Source organism: Neolamprologus brichardi, chromosome 11, assembly GCF_056152115.1.
Source record: "Neolamprologus brichardi isolate AB-2024 chromosome 11, ASM5615211v1, whole genome shotgun sequence".
In the NCBI taxonomy this organism is placed as follows: Eukaryota; Metazoa; Chordata; class Actinopteri; order Cichliformes; family Cichlidae; genus Neolamprologus; species Neolamprologus brichardi.
This window is the reverse complement of record NC_142114.1, coordinates 13,403,587-13,423,768: the sequence shown is the minus strand read 5'-3', so window position 1 is coordinate 13,423,768 and position 20,182 is coordinate 13,403,587. Positions and strand designations below refer to the sequence as shown.

At 39.8% G+C, this 20,182-nt stretch overlaps 1 protein-coding gene across 1 annotated transcript; it reads right to left on the bottom strand.

The window, feature by feature from the left end:
- Positions 1 to 321: 321 nt before the first annotated feature.
- rapgef5b (Rap guanine nucleotide exchange factor (GEF) 5b) lies at positions 322 to 19,935 on the bottom strand. The gene is made up of 18 exons (XM_035912354.2): positions 19,479 to 19,935; positions 13,836 to 13,969; positions 13,058 to 13,158; positions 9,316 to 9,394; positions 8,948 to 9,092; positions 8,760 to 8,857; positions 6,814 to 6,841; positions 6,543 to 6,621; positions 5,716 to 5,865; positions 4,847 to 4,944; positions 4,483 to 4,605; positions 4,201 to 4,379; positions 3,886 to 3,976; positions 3,720 to 3,770; positions 3,414 to 3,501; positions 3,202 to 3,266; positions 2,985 to 3,039; positions 322 to 2,728 (listed from the first exon to the last, which is right to left on the bottom strand). Exons 1-18 carry the CDS (start codon positions 19,716 to 19,718, stop codon positions 2,610 to 2,612), a joined length of 1,923 nt encoding a protein of 640 aa, XP_035768247.2. The 5' UTR covers positions 19,719 to 19,935; the 3' UTR covers positions 322 to 2,609.
- Between the last annotated feature and the right edge of the window lie 247 nt (positions 19,936 to 20,182).

The window sequence follows — 20,182 nt, the reverse complement described above, 5'->3', positions numbered from 1 at the left end:
ATTTAAAGGTAGGTACACTAGAATAAAAGAAAAATTAAGTTAGACTTGGCTCCATTATTATAATATCACATAGGCAATTCTTATAGTATTTTTTTCTTATAAGTTGATAAGGGAGAACAGTCTTTATCAAAATTATATTGGTAAAATAAAAAGGACAGTTGAATAACAGAACATTCAATATGTCATTAACATCATGTATACCAAACAAAGAAGTAATAAAGGCTCCATTATTCCATCCTATAACACAGCGTAATATAAGGTTATTCTAGTGTGCCTGCCTCTAAGTATTTGTAGGTAAATACAATTACTTTGTAATTTCAAATAAAATACATTTAATTACAGGGTAATTACACCTTTTTGTCGAAGACTGTATTATATAAAGTTATTAATTAACTTGGCTAGCAGAACTAGTGTCAGCTGTGACATGACTGAGTTGAAGGTCCAGGTTTTTAATTTGCTGGTGTCAGATTATTAATGAGGGTGATGAACACTTGTTGGAGAGACCCAGTTTTGCCCCGGCAGACCCTTGATCTTGATCGGCACTTACTGCATGCGTTTACTGTAGAAAGAGGCAAAAAACATAAGCAGGAAATCCAAGTGCAAAGTAAACATTTGTGTCAGAGGGAAATGGAGTCAATGACCCTACGAGAGAAAACAAAGACACTGATCAGTTACTGTAGCTTAGCGCAAAAATTTCCTTCAGAGTGCTACTTTTCACTTTCATGTTTCATGTACATTTCAGAGCGTGTACATATTCACTTTTATAATCAGTACTTTAACTTCCAGGGTCTGTACTTCTAAGTAAAGTAATGTTTGCTTGCTGGTGTTAGAAAACAGACTTTACCTGTTATGAATTATCACCAAATGTTAGTCTAAAAATAATGAGCTCACGGTGATGAAAAGTATTTTAATACATGCACAGTTGGCACTAATGGTCAGTCCATGGTTTGACATATCATGCAGACCTGCCAAAAACAGTGCGTACAATAAAAAAACAAACAAACAAACCAAAACAATTAACACAAGCATCCTAAATAGTATCTTGAAAGCAAATAAATAATTATGAGATAAATATCCATATCCAGAATTTCAACATATATACACTGTATAAATTGAATCAGCTGTACACTATTGATGACAAAAAATGATATTCAAAATAAAATACTGCTAAAGCATGTTTTAAAATCCAAATATACAAAATGTGAAGAATATAAAGCATAATTGTATGTACACACTTCACAACAACTACCTCAGTTTGCCTGACCCAACCTAGCAAAAGAGAGATTTCTCACGCATTTACAGAACAAATACTGCATGTTTAAAATCGTACAGTAGTGCTACGACACAATGCAAACAAGCAAATGGCTTCCAGTTTGTCTTCTTCTTCTCTCTTCTTCTTCTTGCCCAGAAGGTGCTATTTTAATATTTGATTTTTGCTGTTGCTAAATCTAACCACAAATGAATCAGGCTTCAAAGAAATCAGATTTTTTTTCTGGTGCTAAATTCTTGAACTCTGTGTATCAGAAGTGAACAACTGCTGTCAGTCTTCAAATCTCAACAGACTGAAATTGTATGGATGTCTGCGAAATGCACAAATATTGATGAACTTTAAAGCCCAGTACAGAGAAGAACCAGTATGAGTCTGTGGCTTCATTTAACTGATTGTCCACAGCTAAACCACTTAAAGTTCCCCGTGCTAGTGATTTAAAAATGATTAGAAAATGATCATTATTTTAAACACCTATTTTCCATGGGATTTGGCACAAAGATAGACAATTATTACACATGCCAACAGAATACAGTATACTGTACTACTCTGTAGTTCCCTGCCTTAATACAATCTGTACTGTGCAAAGGCTCATCATATACGCGTCACTTTGTGGTCAAATAAAACAAATAAAAAAAAGAAAGAATAAAAAATAAAAATAATATAAAAAACTGTTAAACATGTAGCAACAGTTTCAATCTTGTTGTGCATAACACTGTGCTGATTTGCTTTGGGAAAAGCATGTCTTACATCTGACCTGGCAACAAGAAAATCTGGATTGTGGCGAACTTTGAGAGCACAGAAGTGTGTGTAACAGTGCAGACTTTTATTAGCTGAAAGAATCTTTGGTTAAATCTAATGAGCTGACCACCACTGTTCTTAGTTGATGTAAAAACAAAACAAAACAAAAAACAGTAGCTCTCTGAAGAAAGTCAGAAACAGTTATCAACTAGTCTTCCTTCTGTGCTCACTGTTGCTTTGTGGTGTGCTAACAGCTCAAAGACCAGGACAGTGAATCTACACACATTGGTTGCATTTGTTGTAAGTTTGTATTAGAAGGAAGCATTTTTCCTGCAAAGCAACAGTTTCTTTTTGTAAATTTTCATTGTTAAATGATGTCTAGACTTGCCTTAAACTGTGTGATTTTGCTTTAGGTGCTTAAAATGTCATGTTTTTATTAATCTGTTTTTGCCGCCTGCTCCTGTCTCTGGTAAATAATCTCCTGATCAAATAGCGCCCTCCTGTGGTTGGTTAGGGTCTTGTAGCCTTTGTCCTGAGAGTTAGATGAGACAGCAGTAAGGTTGTCCCTTGGCACAGTATGAAGGAGGGTCAGAGTTGTTTTCTAAGATCGAGGCTCCAGCCTTTGTGACAGTTCAAACAGAGTCTGCTGATTGTCGATGATGTGAAGATAGTCAATGTAGGCTCGCACCTCTGAGCTGCTCTTCTGTGTTATTCCATTTCCTAGAATGAATAGAAAATGTGTTACTTTGCTGGGTGAAATGGATTTTGTTGACTTGCTTAAAGCCATTGAATGAAATCATGTAAGGCAATGTGCTGGTGCAAGAGGATCATGGATGTAAGTGACTTTGCTCACTGATTTTGTTATTTGCCTTGCAAAAACTGATGATGACAACTTTGAAAAATGATGTTTCATCATTGCTTTTAGTATGGAAGTTTGTAGAAAAGAAATAACAATATAAACACTTTAAATACTGACCCATGTGATCTTTCTGGCACTGTCGAATGAGACGCACCATGTCTGCTATCATGTGCTGGAAGCAAAATGTGGAAACAGGCATCTTTAAACATACAGTTTTGTATTCGGTGCTGAAGCATGCCCTGCCAATTCAATTCAATTCCATTCAATTTTATTTATATAGCACCAAATCACAACAAAAGTCGCCTCAAGGCGCCACAAAAATGCACAAACCTACCAGCTTTTCAAAATTGACCAGGTTATCATGAAACGTCTTGTTGCCTTCATGAATGAATGTGATATCTAAAGGAGAAGAACATTTTGTTTAATATTCTCCAGCAGGTTTGTTCTTCCATGTCAGATCTGCTTGATAGAAATATCTCCCCAGCACTCTGCTCCTAGAGTTAGATTTTCTGCAGGGGAGCTGAAGTGACAGAATAATGAGCACACCTTTCAGCAGCAGAGGAAGAAAAGGAATCTTTGGAGCCTTCATCTTCTTGAAGGAGTCCCTGTAGGCCTTGTGATTCAGCGAGGGATCCTGTGAAGACATTTTTAAAATGAATGAGTCTTATCCAGCGAGAGTGACTGTGTGTTCCTGGATGCTTCTATTAGAGACTACTAGCGATCTAATGCAGCCAGATGTTTCCCCTGATTTTACAAGTTCAAAGCATCTGTTTGGTTCAGCCAGTACACACCGACACAAGGGTTTATACTCTCTGTTACAGTGTGAATTCATACCATGCTCAGTACACTTACTGTAACTGTTTCCAGCTCTGAAAATAGCCGTTTGAATTTGCCAGGAACTTTCTGCAGAGAAAATAAAAGTTGATTTCAGATACTTCAGCTAGACATATAAAAATGGAAAAAGATGGAAATTATTGATTCCTTTTAGAAAAAGAAAAAAGTAAAGAAAACATCTGACCTCCCATGTCTGACTGAGGCGGCTCACGGCTGCTGTGTTGAGGCCCATTATGATCGCAAAGAAACAGTTGAGGTTCCTCTGTGCTTTACAGCTGCACACAAGCACACAGTTCATTTACTTTCAGACTTGTAACCACAAAAGTAGATGTAGTTCAATGATTTGCCACTGGAGGGTGCAGTATTCCCATATAAAACATCTCACCCTACAGGTTGAATGCTGTAATAAGTTTGAACTAATAGTAGGAGAAGCCAATGTGAATACTCGGTAAGTGAATCTCTTATCACACTGCTGTTGCATGGGAGGAACAATACTAACTGGGCAGCAATCTTTATGAATTTCTTGATGAGCTGAACCCGTTTGCAGAGCGTTGGGCACAGCAGCACCTCGGTCATCACCCACAGCTGGATGTCATTGCATCGCTGCAGCAGGAATTCTAAAGCTGCCGTGTGGTTGCTGCCGGCGTGGCGGTTGAAGGTGAAATAGACCAGCTCTTGCTGTAAAAAAAAAACAAAAAACACCCATTTACTGAACATTAACATCTTTGAAGGATTCAGTTTGAAGAAAAGAATTTTTGCAAGTTCAAGTTGTGAGACAAACCTCGTGCACTGCATCAAAAATTGCCCAGTCAAAATCAGTGAGTGCAACAGCGACATCCCAGGTGTTCAAACTCAGCATGTGAGCTGTCCTCTGCTGCAGCTCTGAGTTATCTGTTAAAGGGTTCTGCAAAGAAAAACAAGCAAAAAAGGTTCAGATTTTCCTTTAAAACCACAATGCCCTGAACACCGACATAAACATTTAGACATTTTTGCAGACACTGAATAAGAATTAGTTTTGCCTCAATTTAAATACTAAAAATTAACAGTATCTTTGCGGGTTTTGAGGTATCATATATAAAAATGCATTTTTTTCTACTCTCAAGAAAATGCATATTTAAAGTTAAACATAAAAATATTATTCCTACCAGGACTTCACCAAGGTCCTTCCTGCATGCATGCAGCCTCCCCACTGACCGTAAAGAACTGGAGAAAACTCGGTCCTGAGGCTGCAGGAGGAGTCTGCCTGCAGGGGAGAAAAGAGCATAAACAGCAGAATACCATTAGAAATCTGTCTGGCAGCATGTACGCAGCTATCACTGGTTACAGATAAGACTCTGTGTGCCAAGCTCCACTTTGAGGTAGCCTGACACTTTAGTGACTGATAACAGATGCTGACTCCATATTACTTGACTCTCTGGGAGACATCGAAGTCAATTATGTTGATTGCAATCTCGCACATACCTATCTGGGCTCAGTATCAAAATGAATATAGAAAGAAACATCAAATATGACAAAATGTTAGAAAAAAAACTATAAATGAGAATTTTTTGGTATGATATAAGTTGGATTCACTTGTCTCCTAAGAGGAAATGATCACTAAAATCAATACACAGTTGTTCTGAGAGATCACCATATCCTGATATGAGTGCTCTCTTTGATAGGGAAACAGACTGACTTAATGGTGTTGAAGAATATGAAAATGACTGTAGCCGTCATAGTCCTTAAACTCATATGACAGAATTTGGACCAATGCGTTAAACATAAAACACAAAAGAGAACAGAGACTTGTTCTAGTAGGAAGTAGTGGCCCAGCACCTCACTCAAACACTTGTGTAGCATTTTCCTTTAATTTGTCACACATTTGCATTTAGAGTAAGTAGTCTCATAGCTAGTTCTGGATTACTCTAATATTCAATTGTAGTGCTACAGTGTTAAGTTGTGAGTTTCAACATTGAAAGTATTGTCATTATTGCTATGCAATGTTCTCCAACCAGTTAGAGAAAACACTATTTACCTCCAGGATAAGTGACACCCACGAGTACCAGCTCCTCATGGGAGACATCCATCCTTTCTGCCACTGCCTGCACCAGCTCCTGTGCCACTACCCCGGACTGGACCCTCATACTTAGGTATGAGTCCATGGTTATATACACATGACACAGCACTGGCAAAGGGAAAAAAATAATTTCATTAAGTTGTAAGATCCGTTAAAAAGTGCAGCCCACTGCCCATATAGGAGGTTAACATGAAATCCATGCCTCTATTAGGCACAGCAGAAATCCATTGACCTGGGATCTTCTGGTCCCATTAGGTAGGTCTTGGGAAGCTGCCCACTGACCAAGTTTGCACATTCTGGACACAGACTAAGAAATTCAAATCCTCTGCTTCGGTGTATTTTGGCCAACTGAATGACCAAAGACGCACTTTACGACCCACTGAATGGCCCACTGAACTGAAATTGGTGGTGAAAAATGGTTGTTATGCTAATTTAAGAGCTGTTAAAACAGACCGGTCAATTTTGACCGGGAGCACTAAAGTAAGGGGCGTGACGTGACCACAACTGGAGGCTTAATTGAATGAACTAGCCCTTTTACTACATGTTTTCATTACAAATCACCTTTTAACTGTGCTTTTGAGAGGTGCTATAAACATTTAGTCTTATTAGGCTATTATATGTCATAAGTCAGGTATTTGCACTCCCAAATATCTCATTCATTCCCTGGAAAGATTCCCATTGTTGTACAGTTCAGACTAAAAGTCTTCTTTTTTCTTACTTTGGAAACAACGTATGATGGGAGGAATGTGTGAAGAATGAAGCTTTTTTTTTTTTTTACGACTTACCATCCTTGGTCTCCCTCTGTGTTGCCCTGGACTGGAGCCCGTTCTCTTTCAGACTCAATTGGTGGAAAAGTGCTTTGCTCTGAAAGAGAGGAAATGCGTGGATTTTGAGACACGCTCTTACTGCCTGAGAACATCATGCATTTCGGTGGAACAACGGAACAATGTTCTTAGGAGGAAATGTGACTACAATAACCCCGACACCCGAAACGTCAATCAGGAAAGCCAGCTCATGTTGTATAAAATCTTTCATTTCTTAGCGTTGTTCACTTACCTTTCTTTGAGGGGAATATTCCACAGTACTGAAAAAAGGAGAAGAAGAAACAAATCACTAAAGTGCACCACAGTGTAATTAAACATTTACAAAAACAATCGTTGTACTTTGTCTTAAAAACTGATGATGACGATGATCCGTGGACCGCAGGTAATATCTGTAGTACAACAACGTAACGACCCATGCAGTTTATATAATCAAGGTAAAAGGAATCCATGTATACTCCTCTGCTGTGTTGAGTCCATTATTTAAGCTTGGTGTCAAGGACAGATTAGAGTGCTTGGTAGATTTTAGATTTTCCAGTGTGATACCTTCATTTAATCACCCTATTCCCATGGGTTAGTCCTGGTTTGATGGATAGCCCCGTGTCTATTATCATCCCTCAGCTTTTACTGGGCTCTGCATCACAAAAGGCATGTTGGCACAAAGCCTGCCCGCAGGGATCTCCTCTCATAGGCCAGCAACGACTGTGCACTAATGAAAAACCTGACTCCCCCTGCCATGTCAAAGCACCGCTTGTGATCTAACTCGCTCTTTTACTCCTCAAAAAGCCGAATCACCAAAGAAGTCGATTAGCTCGGTGAATTATAATGGCACAGGATTGGAGAGTGCAAGAAAACAAACAGTCTTTTTCCCCCAGCTTAGCCTTCCCTTTGCACAAAGGCCAGATGGAAGTTGATGGGAAGCTTCTTTATATGAAAAGAATGACACTTTTTTCACTCTGCAGCAGATTTCCACAAGGCAGTCAACCTTGTCCTCCCCTAGGGTGGGACTGATTGTGAAAAGCTCATAAATAGAAGAGTATGTCAGCCGGTAACACCCACGCAAAATCGGCTGCTTTATAAGAGTGGGTGTTGTGGATTTCCCTCCGTGCATATAAACGGGAATGAGACGCGGTCAGATATCTGCAGGAGGCTCGGGTTGAATCATCTGCACTGGTTTTAATGGGCATCAGGCAAAAGCAGCCCCAGGGGAAAAGATGTGACTGGAGGCTGACGAAGGGGAAGGGTGTGGCAATGTGTCTTGTGACTCAGGGTTGTACCATCAAAAGCAACATGATGTTTATTTTTATCAACGAAAACACTAAAGCTACTCACAGATTCCAGTTTCAGAGCAACAAAACTGTTGAAATTCATCTTTGATTGAATTTATGTATAAATTTAGCAGATCAAGCATGTTTTATTTAATGGAGAATAAATACTGGGTTATTCATAAATAAGGTGTTATGATCAATTCAAACCTGAAACATGCCTTAGTCTGCAATTATAAAAGGTTTTACATGATTTCATATTCTTTTATATATACTTATATTTATTTATTGGTATCTGTGCTTTGTAGCTTTGTACACCGGCTTCATTTGATTGGACCGATACTGTATATTGTGTTCTGAATATTGCATAATGACTTTATGACTCAACAAATCTGAAACCATACTGATGCGTATCACTGTGTTTGCAATTATTCTCATGTGTTTGGCCCCATTCACAGTCAGCTGGCTAGAAATAGAGTCTTGTAAACAAGTGGTGGAACAAAAAGTACGAGCGTGCTCTTCGAGCTTTTTTCTTTTTCTCACGGAAAACATTTGTGACTTCTTATTTCTCAAACTTCTTATACATCCTCAGTTCTGGACATTTGAAATGAAGACTTCTGTGCCATTCATATGCATACCAACCCAGAACACTGCGATTACTTTTCAGTTTCTGAATGGATTCATTGATAAGAATCTAAAGAAAGACACCAAGGGGAGAAGAAGCCCTTTCTTCGTATTCAAAGAACAGTGTGTGTTCCAGTTTGAATCCTTCAGCAGTCACAGATCTTACTAGAAATTTTCCACACCCAGGCCTGATGAGGTTCATTTCCATTTAAAAGAATTTGAAAGTATGTCTGTACTAAACTATAGTTCTCTTTCTGTTTGCACCAAATGAGGAACACATATATGAACTCACTGTCTGCGATGCAGGTGGTAGAGTTTCTGCAGCTCCCCCACATCCCTCTCCAGGGCCGGGTGCTCATAAAGATCATCCAGCACACAACGATAAAGAGTCTGGAAGGAAATGTCAATTTTCATTTCTCCCATACAAAGTTCACCTCCCACCCAGTTTCCACCCTTTTCCGTTTGCACAGTGTGTCCTACCTTCATGAAGAGCTTGACATGCTCGTCTTCTCTCAGGAAGTCTTTGCAGAGCGACATCCACTGCGACACCAGGTGCAGGAGTTTCTGCTTCCTCTCCAGAGCCTCCTTCTGATCCTCTTTCCCTCTGTGTCGCTTGGTGCAATAGGTGGGACTCGGTTAAGGAAGGGAGATTATTTTTCATGTCTGACGTCAAATGCACAGCACAGCGAAGCATGGTGCATGATATCGATTTAGTAAAGGGGCCAAGAGAGTCAGTTATATGAATAAGATGAGTGAAGTGGAACAGCTTTAAGAAGGTAAAACATACTTTGTTTTTGAATAAAACATCTAATTCAGGATCCTATAAAAGCCTATGTGTTCAAGGATATTGTCCCAGTAGAGCTTGGCATAAATCACTTGTAGACATGAATACTGGGTAGGTTAGCAGGAAGTCATCTAGAAGTGTATCTGTAAAGAGAAATAAAGATCATTTCATGGAATCTATAACTTCAAAAAAGCAAAAAAGACTTTACACATCCCATTACATCAGTCATAAGCCATGGACGCGTATTTCAGACATGAGATACACGGCCTTGTCACTGCTAAATCTGTGATATTCTGCCACCCAGACACGGTCCACTTTTGCCTTGTAGGAGTGCAACCTTTACCAAAAAAATGAGCAGAATTCCTCAATTAAGCACGAAGCTGACACACTCAGATACTGTTAGATTAATAGAAAGGAGTGCATGCTTAGAAGGGGTTTTATGGATATAGCCTTTTGAGCGTCATTCAGTGCTACAAGATGCTGGAGGGCATGCACTCAAGTGACCTTGACAACTGTATGATTAATGTCTGCTGAGCGCTACGTACAGGAGAGCTTTACTAATTGCGATGGCTTCCGTTTTCCACTTTAATAATGTGAGAAGAAGAGCTCAGAAGAGGCAAACAATATGCTAGCGGCCTTTTATTGCACACCATTTTTTACTTGCATTATCTGCAGTCTCACACATTTGCTACTGCAGGCTGTATCAGTAAAGATAAGCCAATACTGTCAGTGTGTCAGGTGACTCTCTCTGACCTGTAATGAAGTCAATATTTTCATTGTTATTTTCTCGCTCACAGACAGGAAATTTGATGTTTCTGCTGTGCAATCATGCAATTGTGTTTACAAGCAGTACTTTCTGCCACGGTACCCTTCTACAACCTCTTACCAAGGTTTAAAATGAAAAAGCGTTCCTGTAAATAGATGACACGAAATGGACGCACGCTCTGCATTTGCGTGCCTGCAGTTGCATTTTCAAGAAAGACAGCTGATTTTGCTTAATGGGATTTCTTTAATAATCACAGATGAATCTCTGCCAAATTGTGGCCAGCGATTCGTCTGAATATCCTCAGGAACCACTACCCAGAAACTGTCATAAAAAGATACACGCAAAAGAAAAAAAATTGTCTAAGGCATAATGTAAAAGAAAAGGACACTAACTCTTAGACATAATGGCCAGCCACAACCAAAAAGCTTTACAAATCCTATTAGAGCCAACCACCTTCCAACCCCTCTGTAAGTGTGCCTCACACCCAGAATTGTAAATTCTTCTTTTTAATTTCACACTGGCTTCCCAACGTCTTTGTGTACGTTCTGGTCCACAGGACTCCCTGACATCATTATGTTAATCCAGGCAGAGCAGCTGTGGACACATCACTCACTGCTCATGAGCGGTTACATATGCACATCTTCTATAAAAACACACCTTAACACAAAACCAGAAAAAGACAGGAGAGATATCACAACCCACCCACACGTACTGTATCTACTTGCACACACACACACGCACACTGACTGACTGCATACTACTCACTCACACTGCTGCCTACTGCTGTATTTTTTCAGAGCTAAGCTGAAACGCTTTCTCATGAGTAAAAGCTCACATGCCGCTCCCCAGACTGTACAGTCTGACGGTTTCTTTTTTGAAGTTGGAAAACAGACCTAGAGGTCTGCAGTTTTCAATTGGAATAGAGGGGAAAAAAACAAAGCGGCTCACCTGCGGGATCAAGATTTAACCCAAACAAGTTAGCAGAAGATGTATTTGCTTCATAAAGGGAAAGACATTGTGTGTGAATTCTGCCGTTTGAATGAAGTTTAGCAAGCGGTTGGGTCGTTTTCTGGCTCCAGTCAGTCATAAAAGTCAGCCAGTTTTTAATATTTCACAGTTAGAACTTGTAGTTGACGTGTACTACCATGTATCATGTTGCTTTCAGACACACAAACCAAAACAAATTTTGTCTTCCTTTTAGCAGAATTACATAATTGATTCACTAAACTACCTTGTCAGTGCTGTGAAATCATCAATAGGCTTGTCAATCAATCTGCACGTCTCTTTTGCATTTCAACAAAGCTGATCAATGCAGTCTTTGAAATTTGCATGTTAATGTGTCACTTGCAAGCTTGGTAACCACCAGAATGCATTAGTTTAGCATTTAGAAAGCTTTTACATGTTCTGTTCTTTCACTTTCAGTACAAATAAACATCTCTCACATGGTGCATTGGCAAAAGAGATAGGACATCCTCTCATTAAGGGCACAAATGTTCTGTTGCATGATTTTCAATGCTACAGCGAGCAGTATGATTGGTGCAGAGCAAGAATCAATAGCTGCACTCAGGGACTGGGTACAGGAAAGAAGGTAATGCTGAATACTTGTGAATGCTAACCACAGTGCTAAGGAAACACTTGCACATCAGACATCCACTGATTGCTGCAGTGGTTCACACTTGCTTTCCCTCAAACATGCTTGCGGTGGTTTCAGAAAAGTGCCATCTCTCGCAAAAGAAGACAGAAAGCTTTGCATTCCTAATGTTGTTTAAACATGGAAGTGAGTGCTACCATAATGAAATAAAAATGGCTTTCTAATGCGATGTACTGTATGTAAAATCATCAGCTTATCTGAGCCATCCAAGAGAGACGAACCAAAACACAGCAGCTCGTTGAATGTTGGAATAAATCTTGTTTGGAGAAAAATTGGAAATCTGATTCTATGAGATGATCCACAGCAGTAGCACAGAAAGACAAGGAGCCAGCAGCAGTCAGATTATTAAACATCACTGAGTGCAGATCAATTGCTGCTCAGGACTCATCCTCCTGAGGTCTCTGGCTCTTTGACCCTGGGATACCACTCAGCATCATGCTCTGCTTCATAGCTCCCTATGGAGCATTAACTTCTATACACTCACTGCAAGTTGTACTAATGAGAACGATGCATAAACAACACAAAGCCCTTCTGAGCCGATGGATTTATTATACTCTAAATGAACAAAGAATAGAATGGCTAAACTATTTGTCTTAGTGTCTGACTTTATGTTTAACTTCATGCCAGAATAAAATATTCTAATAAAGCGATAAAAATACGACACTCAACATAGTCTATAACTCTATTGCGTCCCTGATAAGACATTTGATCTCCAGTTAGTCATGCCTCCATCCCAATGAGAGATCAGCTGTTGCCACCTCCATATCCCAAGAAAACTGCAGCTCCTCTCCTAATCTCCTTATGCCCACTTTCTTTCCTCTTCCCCGCTCTTTTCATCAATCTTTCGTCTCCTTGCCTCACAGCTCTCAATTGTCATTCCTCATCCAGTTATCTTTTCAGCTTCAGAAACAGAGGGTCTCCTCTGCCTTGGCAACAGAGCCAAATTATCAAGTACCTGCTTGGATGAGAGGAAATGTGTTGATTTTTTATTGCTGTGAGGCTGGACTGCATGTCGTGCAGACCATTTACAGCCTCACTGAAAAGATATGAGAGACATTTATCTCTGTCATGGCTTTTAAATGAACGCGCTTAAACTTAACATTATTTCGGCAATCATAGCACATGATTAACCCAGTAATAATGCCCAGAGGGGGAAGCTGTCCCAGCTTTATCGGTAAGAGAAAGGGTGGGGAGGGCAGAAAGTAAAACAGAAAGTGAAGGTAGCTCATTTACTCTTTCTCCTCTCAGTCACATAAAGATACATATGTGACTTCTACATAAAGATAAAAAAGACTTTGTGTTTTTGCTTTATAATATCAAAGAAACGCTTTATGTCAGACACAGGTAAAGCCAAAAGAGGGTGAAATGATATGAAAGCAGTATGCTGACCTGACTCTTTGCCCTGTGTCATCCCTCGGTCCTCGTCCAGCGTTAGGTCATTCAGCAAGTGCTCCAGGATCTTCTCAGGAGTCCCTGACACTACCATGTACCTGTCAGACACAACAGAGTCATTGGAAGAGTCCTCCTCAAAAGAAGAGAGAGACCGGCTGCTGCTCCATTCCTCCTCTCCCTCTGTGCCCTCATCATCTATGTAGCGAAAGTAAGGGACATCAAACGTGGGCATTGTCACCGGCTCTGCCCGGCTGGTGCTGTCACTGCTGCTCTTTTCCGAGCCCTCCTCATCCTCCTCGTCCTCCTCCTGCTCCACCAAGGCAGCGTGTAGCAGCCTTACCTCCTCCTGCTGCAGGTTCGGGGGCTGTGGCCGAGATCCCATCCTAGCAGAGTCCCCTTGCCCTTATGCCGGCAATGTTGCCGTGGTTACTGCTGCATGACCCCTTTACCCATCCATCTATCCACCTGCACCTGCTAGAGCCCGTAGTCCACAGAGGTATCCCAGTATGCTCACGACTACAAAAACCCCCTCTCCAGTTACTTGAATGGGAAGGCTGACAGCGGAGCTGTGCCTCACAGTCCCATGCTGCCTACTTGTATGTATTTAATGTAGTCATTTATGTGCACGGAACTGATGTAAGAATGCCTGAGCGAGTGAGTGTGTGATCCGCAGAGGGGGAGAAGGAGAGTGATTATAGGGAGAGCGCTGAGGGAGCGAAACATATAGTGAGAGAGGGAGGGAATCTAGGAGGGGAGGGGGAGTGGAGAGGCTTACCTCCTGTTTCTCGCCTCCTCTCTCCCTCCTCCCCTTGCTGATGCAGAGAGCTGCTCTGACGACAATCTCTGGAGAACGAGCACATCGTGGCCCCTCTCTCTCAGACACAAGCGGACTGCCTCGTCACTCTGGGGCTGGGGAGAGAAAAGCGGGAGGGAGGGAGTGTGTTATCACCAAGGAGATTCCCCTGTATTTTCTCCCACTCGCACAAATCACCACTGATTTCCATCATAATACTGCACTGTAAGTGAAAGAGAATTTCCATATATCATTATTCAGCCCTTATCGCTGGAGCCCATTCAGGGATTAACATAAAAGACTATTTTAATTATTGATTTATGTGTAGCGCCTATTAAATCATGGTTGCCGACTGAAGGCAGTCTATTTTCAAGCTGTCACATGGTTCAACTTTGCATAGTAACAAAGGTTTTGTGGTTTGGAGTTTAGCATAGACCCCCGATTCCCTTGCCAGGTACTTGTCCTATTACCACCACGACATACAAGCAATGATAAATTCATCTCTTCTTTTTGTCAACAAACAAAACAAGTATTTTTTAAAATTTTTTATTCATGCTTTCACATGTATAGGGCAAAATCTCTGTTTCTATTGCTGGGCATACTGGACAGCCTAGACATTCTCTTAAAGTATCTAAAATCTAACTTAACTAAAGTTGACATCTTAAACCAAAAAGGATTACTAGAGTGTCTCTGAAGTATAAAGATGGCTGACAGCTGCTTGACAATGGAGTAGCCTGGATCAGTGATATTGGTCTTAATGAGATCTTCACTGTATGTTGCATACGCATGCATCCTGAATTAGGCCCCCTCCCCTCACTTTTCACCCATCCTCCCCTTCTCAGCCATCAGTCACTGCAACACAAGCCTCTGTTCATGCAATTAGCTGGGTAGACATGCTGGAAATGGTTGCAGTTTGTGGCCCTAATTGCCTTTTGCCAGAGAAGCATCCAGGGTCGTTCAGTTAAGCATGGCTTCCTGGCACTATTAACGCTTGTCAAGGGATCCGTGGACATAAAGACACACTATAGATGCACGATACATATGCAAATATATGCATTTAGATACAAAATATAACAAAACAAAGACACACAAACATAGTGTGTCTGTCATCATTATTATTGCATTATCCCACTACAGTAGTTTAGATTGGTGGTACTTTTCCAGTCCTGTGTTGACGTCTGACTCGAAGAAAACTTTAGATATCTGTTAAAACTGCAGTAGCAATTAAGTTTCCACTGTATTCCAATATTACATATAAAGGTACTCTCAAGCAGTTTCTACGTTTCTGAAGAAGCATTGAGGATTAATTGTCTTACTACTGGACTAAGGGGCATGGAGGATGATAAAAATGGGATGAAGAAAAAAATCCCATTGAAGCAAAGCTGTTCCTTTCTTCCTGTGGTTCTAGCTTTATCAACATGTGGCATACTGTGTCTGTTAAATTCCTTTAAAGTTAAAAAAGCACACTTTTTTGTCTCACCAAGCCTGGCAGTACAGCACAATTGATTGTTGACTATAATTAACATAATATCTCAGTGTATGGCTAATGGGTCAAACAGCAAATAAGACTCTTCACAATTAATTATTGATTGTTTCTTGGCTGCTTCAGACTACTGCTTAGTGTGCACTGTGCTTTGTGGTTACCAGTGTTCCTATACAAAAAACAACCAGGTGTCTAGAGTGGATCATTGTAATGAGACTGCAGGGCACCGGGCCACTCAGTTTCAAACCTAGCCTTGATCTGACCTTGCTCAAAGTTACTGAAGCCTTTCAAACATGGATGCCATCAGCACAAACTCACGTCCCTCTAAGAGCTTCACTGTCCCATCTAGGGCTCCAGATCTATACTGCTGGCTAGAGAGATGCGTTTTATGTATGTCTGTGTGCATCTGGCATGCATGGTATGAAACACTTTAAGTGCCCTGGAAGGTCTCAGTCAAAGTGCTGATTTGTCTTAATTCCTCCCAAGCACCAGTGTGGATTACACAGGATGGGAAGAAGAAGACGGGATCCATATACGAGAGCTGTTTTCAAATAAACATAATCTCTAACAGACGCTTGATGTCATTCATATTTCATGTGTGAGGTCTGAAAAATAAACAGTGAGCAAGGGAGGTGCACATTATGTAACATCAAGGTAATAAGAGTACGACAAAATGTGTTCAACAGAAAAGATGAGAATGTGCTGCTATCTGTTCCCCATAAACTGAAATTAAAGAGGCTATAAAAGATAGAAAACTGTAAAAGATCTGTAACCTCGGGATCCGAAAAGCAAATAAATGCAGAACCTCTTTAAACATTGCATTTGAAACACTTCTGGTTGCAAAGAGAAGTCAAATTGTACAGAACTCCTGTTGACTTGAGGTATGATCTCAGTAAACATCGTCTTGAGTAATCTTTAGTCTCAATCACTATTTTTTTGGCTGTAATAAAGCATGGACTTCTTTTATTGTCTCATTTAAAGCAAAATATGATGAGTGACTATAAACTATAACGCAATATGCTTTAGGTTAAAACAGAGTGCCTAACATTCACAGTCTTTCTGCATCAGAGACTCAGACATGCAGCACTCTGTATATTAAGCACCCCTTTTCCCACCAGCTGGGATTTAACTGATTCCTAAACACTTTGATGTTTGTGTTTAGATATCTGTATGAGTCACGGTTTACAGCACTAGCAGCATCATTAGATTACTTATAAGATGAGGAACACTAGAGAATCATCTCACATAATGTTAATATTTCCAGAAAATGTCAAGTGTTAAATGTACCGTGTCTTCTACACTGTAAAAATAAATCGTGATATAAAAGTATTTTACTGTGTATTCTACAGTTTTGTACTGTTCTTCTAGAGTATCATTAAATTCACATAAATAGACTGTGATTTTACATTTCAAATGTAAATTAACATAAAATCACTGTAAATGTAATAAAACATAATTTTCCTGTTTTTTAAATGTATTTGTCTGTACATATGCATATTTAGATTGTTAAAATACATTCACAAATGTATCATAATTTCACAAACATTTGTCAGTTATTTGAAAGATTAAACTGTTTAACTCAAATGTAATGCTATGGAAAAATATACAAAATTATTCGTATAAACTTTTTTTTACATCAAATAATTATTATGTTATTTAGGGCGATTGTGGCTCATGAGTTGGCAGTTTGCCTTGTTTTTTAAACCAACTGTTAACTGTATATTTCTGTACATTTAAGTATTATTATTCATATTGCCGCATTCATTGACCTTTTTGTAGGTAATTTCATTGTTTAATCACATTAAATTGTTCCTAATTTAATGTTTAAAAGCACTTGAAAAAGGCAAAATCCGATGTAAAATTAGAGCAACAAACTGTATTGTCATTACTGAAAATAACCATATTTTCATGGGAAAGTTATTTTCTCTTATTTTATGGTATTATTTTGGCGGCCCAGCTGCTGGAATATTACTGTTTTTTTAGGATTTTTTTTTTACGGTGTAGAGTTAAGTGTACTTTACCATACCTGGCTATTATTTCTGGCATTATTAATGACACATAGACATATATACTCAGCCTTTTTTACAGTCATAATTTGACAAACTTATGCATATGTACAATATTGTGCAAATCATTGCCAAGCTGAAAAATGAAGCCATTGCCAATCAGATATTTCCAGATGGTAAATGGTAAATGGTAAATGGACTTGTTCTTATATAGCGCTTTTCTACTCTGTCTGAGCACTCAAAGCGCTTTATACAACTAATTCATTCACCCAATCACACCCATTCACACAAGCACTTTTTTCTGACCTAAGTGCTAAGTAGATGGTGGATCAAAATCTGACTGTACTCATTGTCATAATTCCATCAGGTTTGCTAAGATCCCCCAATGAGAACCAACAGCTTGTATTGCAGGAGGGCATATATATAGGCCCAGAAGGAAACTGCATTAGGTGTGGTTGTATTCCTGAATTCAGGAATAAATTTTCATTAATTTAAAATTGCTTCTGTGGTAAGTTTTCTGTTGAGACACAAGCACTAATTCATTCCTTGAGTTCTTTATTTATTTATTTATTTATAATTTATAGGTCAGTGTTAGGGATTGTTCCTTCTAAAAATGGTCAGGAACAGGGACTGGACTGAAAAATGAAAATGAGCGAGAAAACAACCAATGTCCAAAGAAAGCCTGAGTAACTATTGCTCAAGACAACTTTAAAAATGACTAAAAAGTCTTGATCCTTGGAAACAAATATAAAGAAATGAATGGTGGCTCAGTACTGTGCTCAGTATGTCACTAAAGCAACAAACGTAAAACACTGTTGTTATGTAGCTCTAACATTTGATCATCCACAGACTGGCAGCAGCTCAGTGCAGGCGACAGGCTGTTACTGAAAGTGCACGGTGATAAGGAGAGCTTGCTTCATGGTGGAGAAAAGGTCATGACGCTCGGGAATCCACCCTGAAAACATACAATGTCTTGGCATGGTGGTTCGGCCACTTGCGTCATTTCTTCCTGCAATTGTTCAGCAGGTCAACGCACAGACACAGCTGGCAGGAAGAGAGAAGCTGAACCCACCATAAAGCTAGCCAATCAGATTGCTCCTATACAGGTGATGTAATAGTTTTAAAAGTGTGGAGGCTGACGTGCACATACAGCACTTCTTGTTGTATTTTCAGAAACGAAAGATGAAAGAAACAAAAGAGAGCCTGTGTAACCCGAGATTGATGCCTTAGTGAACAAAATAATTTATAAGCTGGGTCGCTAATAAAATGTTAATAAATACAGGAAGCAATGATTCGTGAATAAACTGATATTCTACTCAAATTAGAACATAGAAGAAAAATCAAATGTTTCAAAGGAAACATTATGCTATTTGATCTTAGCAACACGCCTCAAAATGTTGGAACAGGGGTAACACAAGTCTGGAAATGTAAGTGGAACTAAAAAGAAACAGCTGGAGTAACAACTAATTATAAATAGAGCATCTTAGACAGGAGGTTTCTCACAAGTTAAGATGAGAAAAGGTTCCCTAAGCTGCTACAAACAGCTTCAACAAAATATAGATCAACTTTAGAATAAGGTCAGTTTCAACAGTTTTTCATTTGAATTTCTTTTTACCCACGTTTTGAACAGCATCCCAACTTTTTGAGAACTGGGGTTGTAAACACAGGCATAGTGATTCATCTTATAGATACAATCTATTTTGAAATCTATTCTTGCATCTAAAATGGTATTTTTTCTCATACTTAATGAGACACTTGTTGCAATCTGCACATAATTTAAGCGGCAACACTAATTTTTAGATAAGGTGGAGACACTATAGAACATAAGGAGACCGATTAAAAAAAAAAACAGACTGCAAATTCACTTCAGTTTGATTAATGGGATGCTACACAGACTGCAATGCTTGCATAAAACACTGCAGTATAATTCTGAGTGAATGTAACTTAGGATGCAGCCTCCACTTGCTTTCACGCATGGGGAAAACTTGCTAACAGAGTCGGATTTATAATTAAATAAAGTGGAGCATCAAATATGTTGAACTAAAGCTGCGTTTTCATTTCGATGCATTTACATCCTGCAACAAACAAAAGTTGTAGAAATATCTGCTCTGTCTGCCGATGTGTCATGTATCTCACCTCACTTGTCCTTTCTGGGCTCTTGCTGTGGTTTTGCAGAAAGCGGCAGCCATCCTTGGCCAGTCTCTGGACCATCTCCAGTCTGGACAGGTCCTCCTTGTCATGCAGGATGCACTTGTTCCCGTGCTGCAGCCCAGGGGACACAGAGAACATGTATCTGAGGCCACAGTCCCACGACATTGTCGACTGATTACTGGCTGCTGGCTTTCCACCAGGAACAACAGCAGAAGTCCTGAACATGGGCTTACACAACTCGTAAAAAATACCTAACAGAGGTAAGCAGCTCAAGAATGAGTGTAGGCTAGTTGTGAGTTTCTGTCATCACAGCCTGAGTAGATTCCAGTTGCTGTACACCTCAGTCAAGTCTACAGGCGCATCAGTTGAACTCCAGGTATCGCTCTGTGTGGTTGGCTGTACTGAGAGTGAATGACAGAGTTCTCCTCTCCGTCCTTCTGGTGCTTTTCAGCACCCGGACAGGGAGGGAGTGAGTTAAGGACACGGTAGGTTCAGGAAACATCTGGTGAGCCAGACAGACCCAAAAAGGAAGTTTAAAAATCTCCCGAAAGCAGGAGAGAGTTAAGATTCAGGATAGGGCAGGGTACTTCACACTAGAAGGTCAAACTCTTGTTAGGGTGGAGATGTACTACGTGTGAGGCAAACAATACTTAACCGCTTTATTTTCAGTTAGAGTGAGGTAATGTAAT

Coding starts and splice junctions, on each gene's coding strand:
- rapgef5b (XM_035912354.2), bottom strand. CDS start 19,718: ATGTTCAGGACTTCTGCTGTTGTTCCTGGTGGAAAGCCAGCAGCCAGT. Junction 4,380..4,482: donor TTTTTGATGCAGTGCACGAG/GTTTGTCTCACA, acceptor TTTTTTTTACAG/CAAGAGCTGGTCTATTTCAC. Junction 3,040..3,201: donor TGGTCAATTTTGAAAAGCTG/GTAGGTTTGTGC, acceptor TTTTGCTTCCAG/CACATGATAGCAGACATGGT.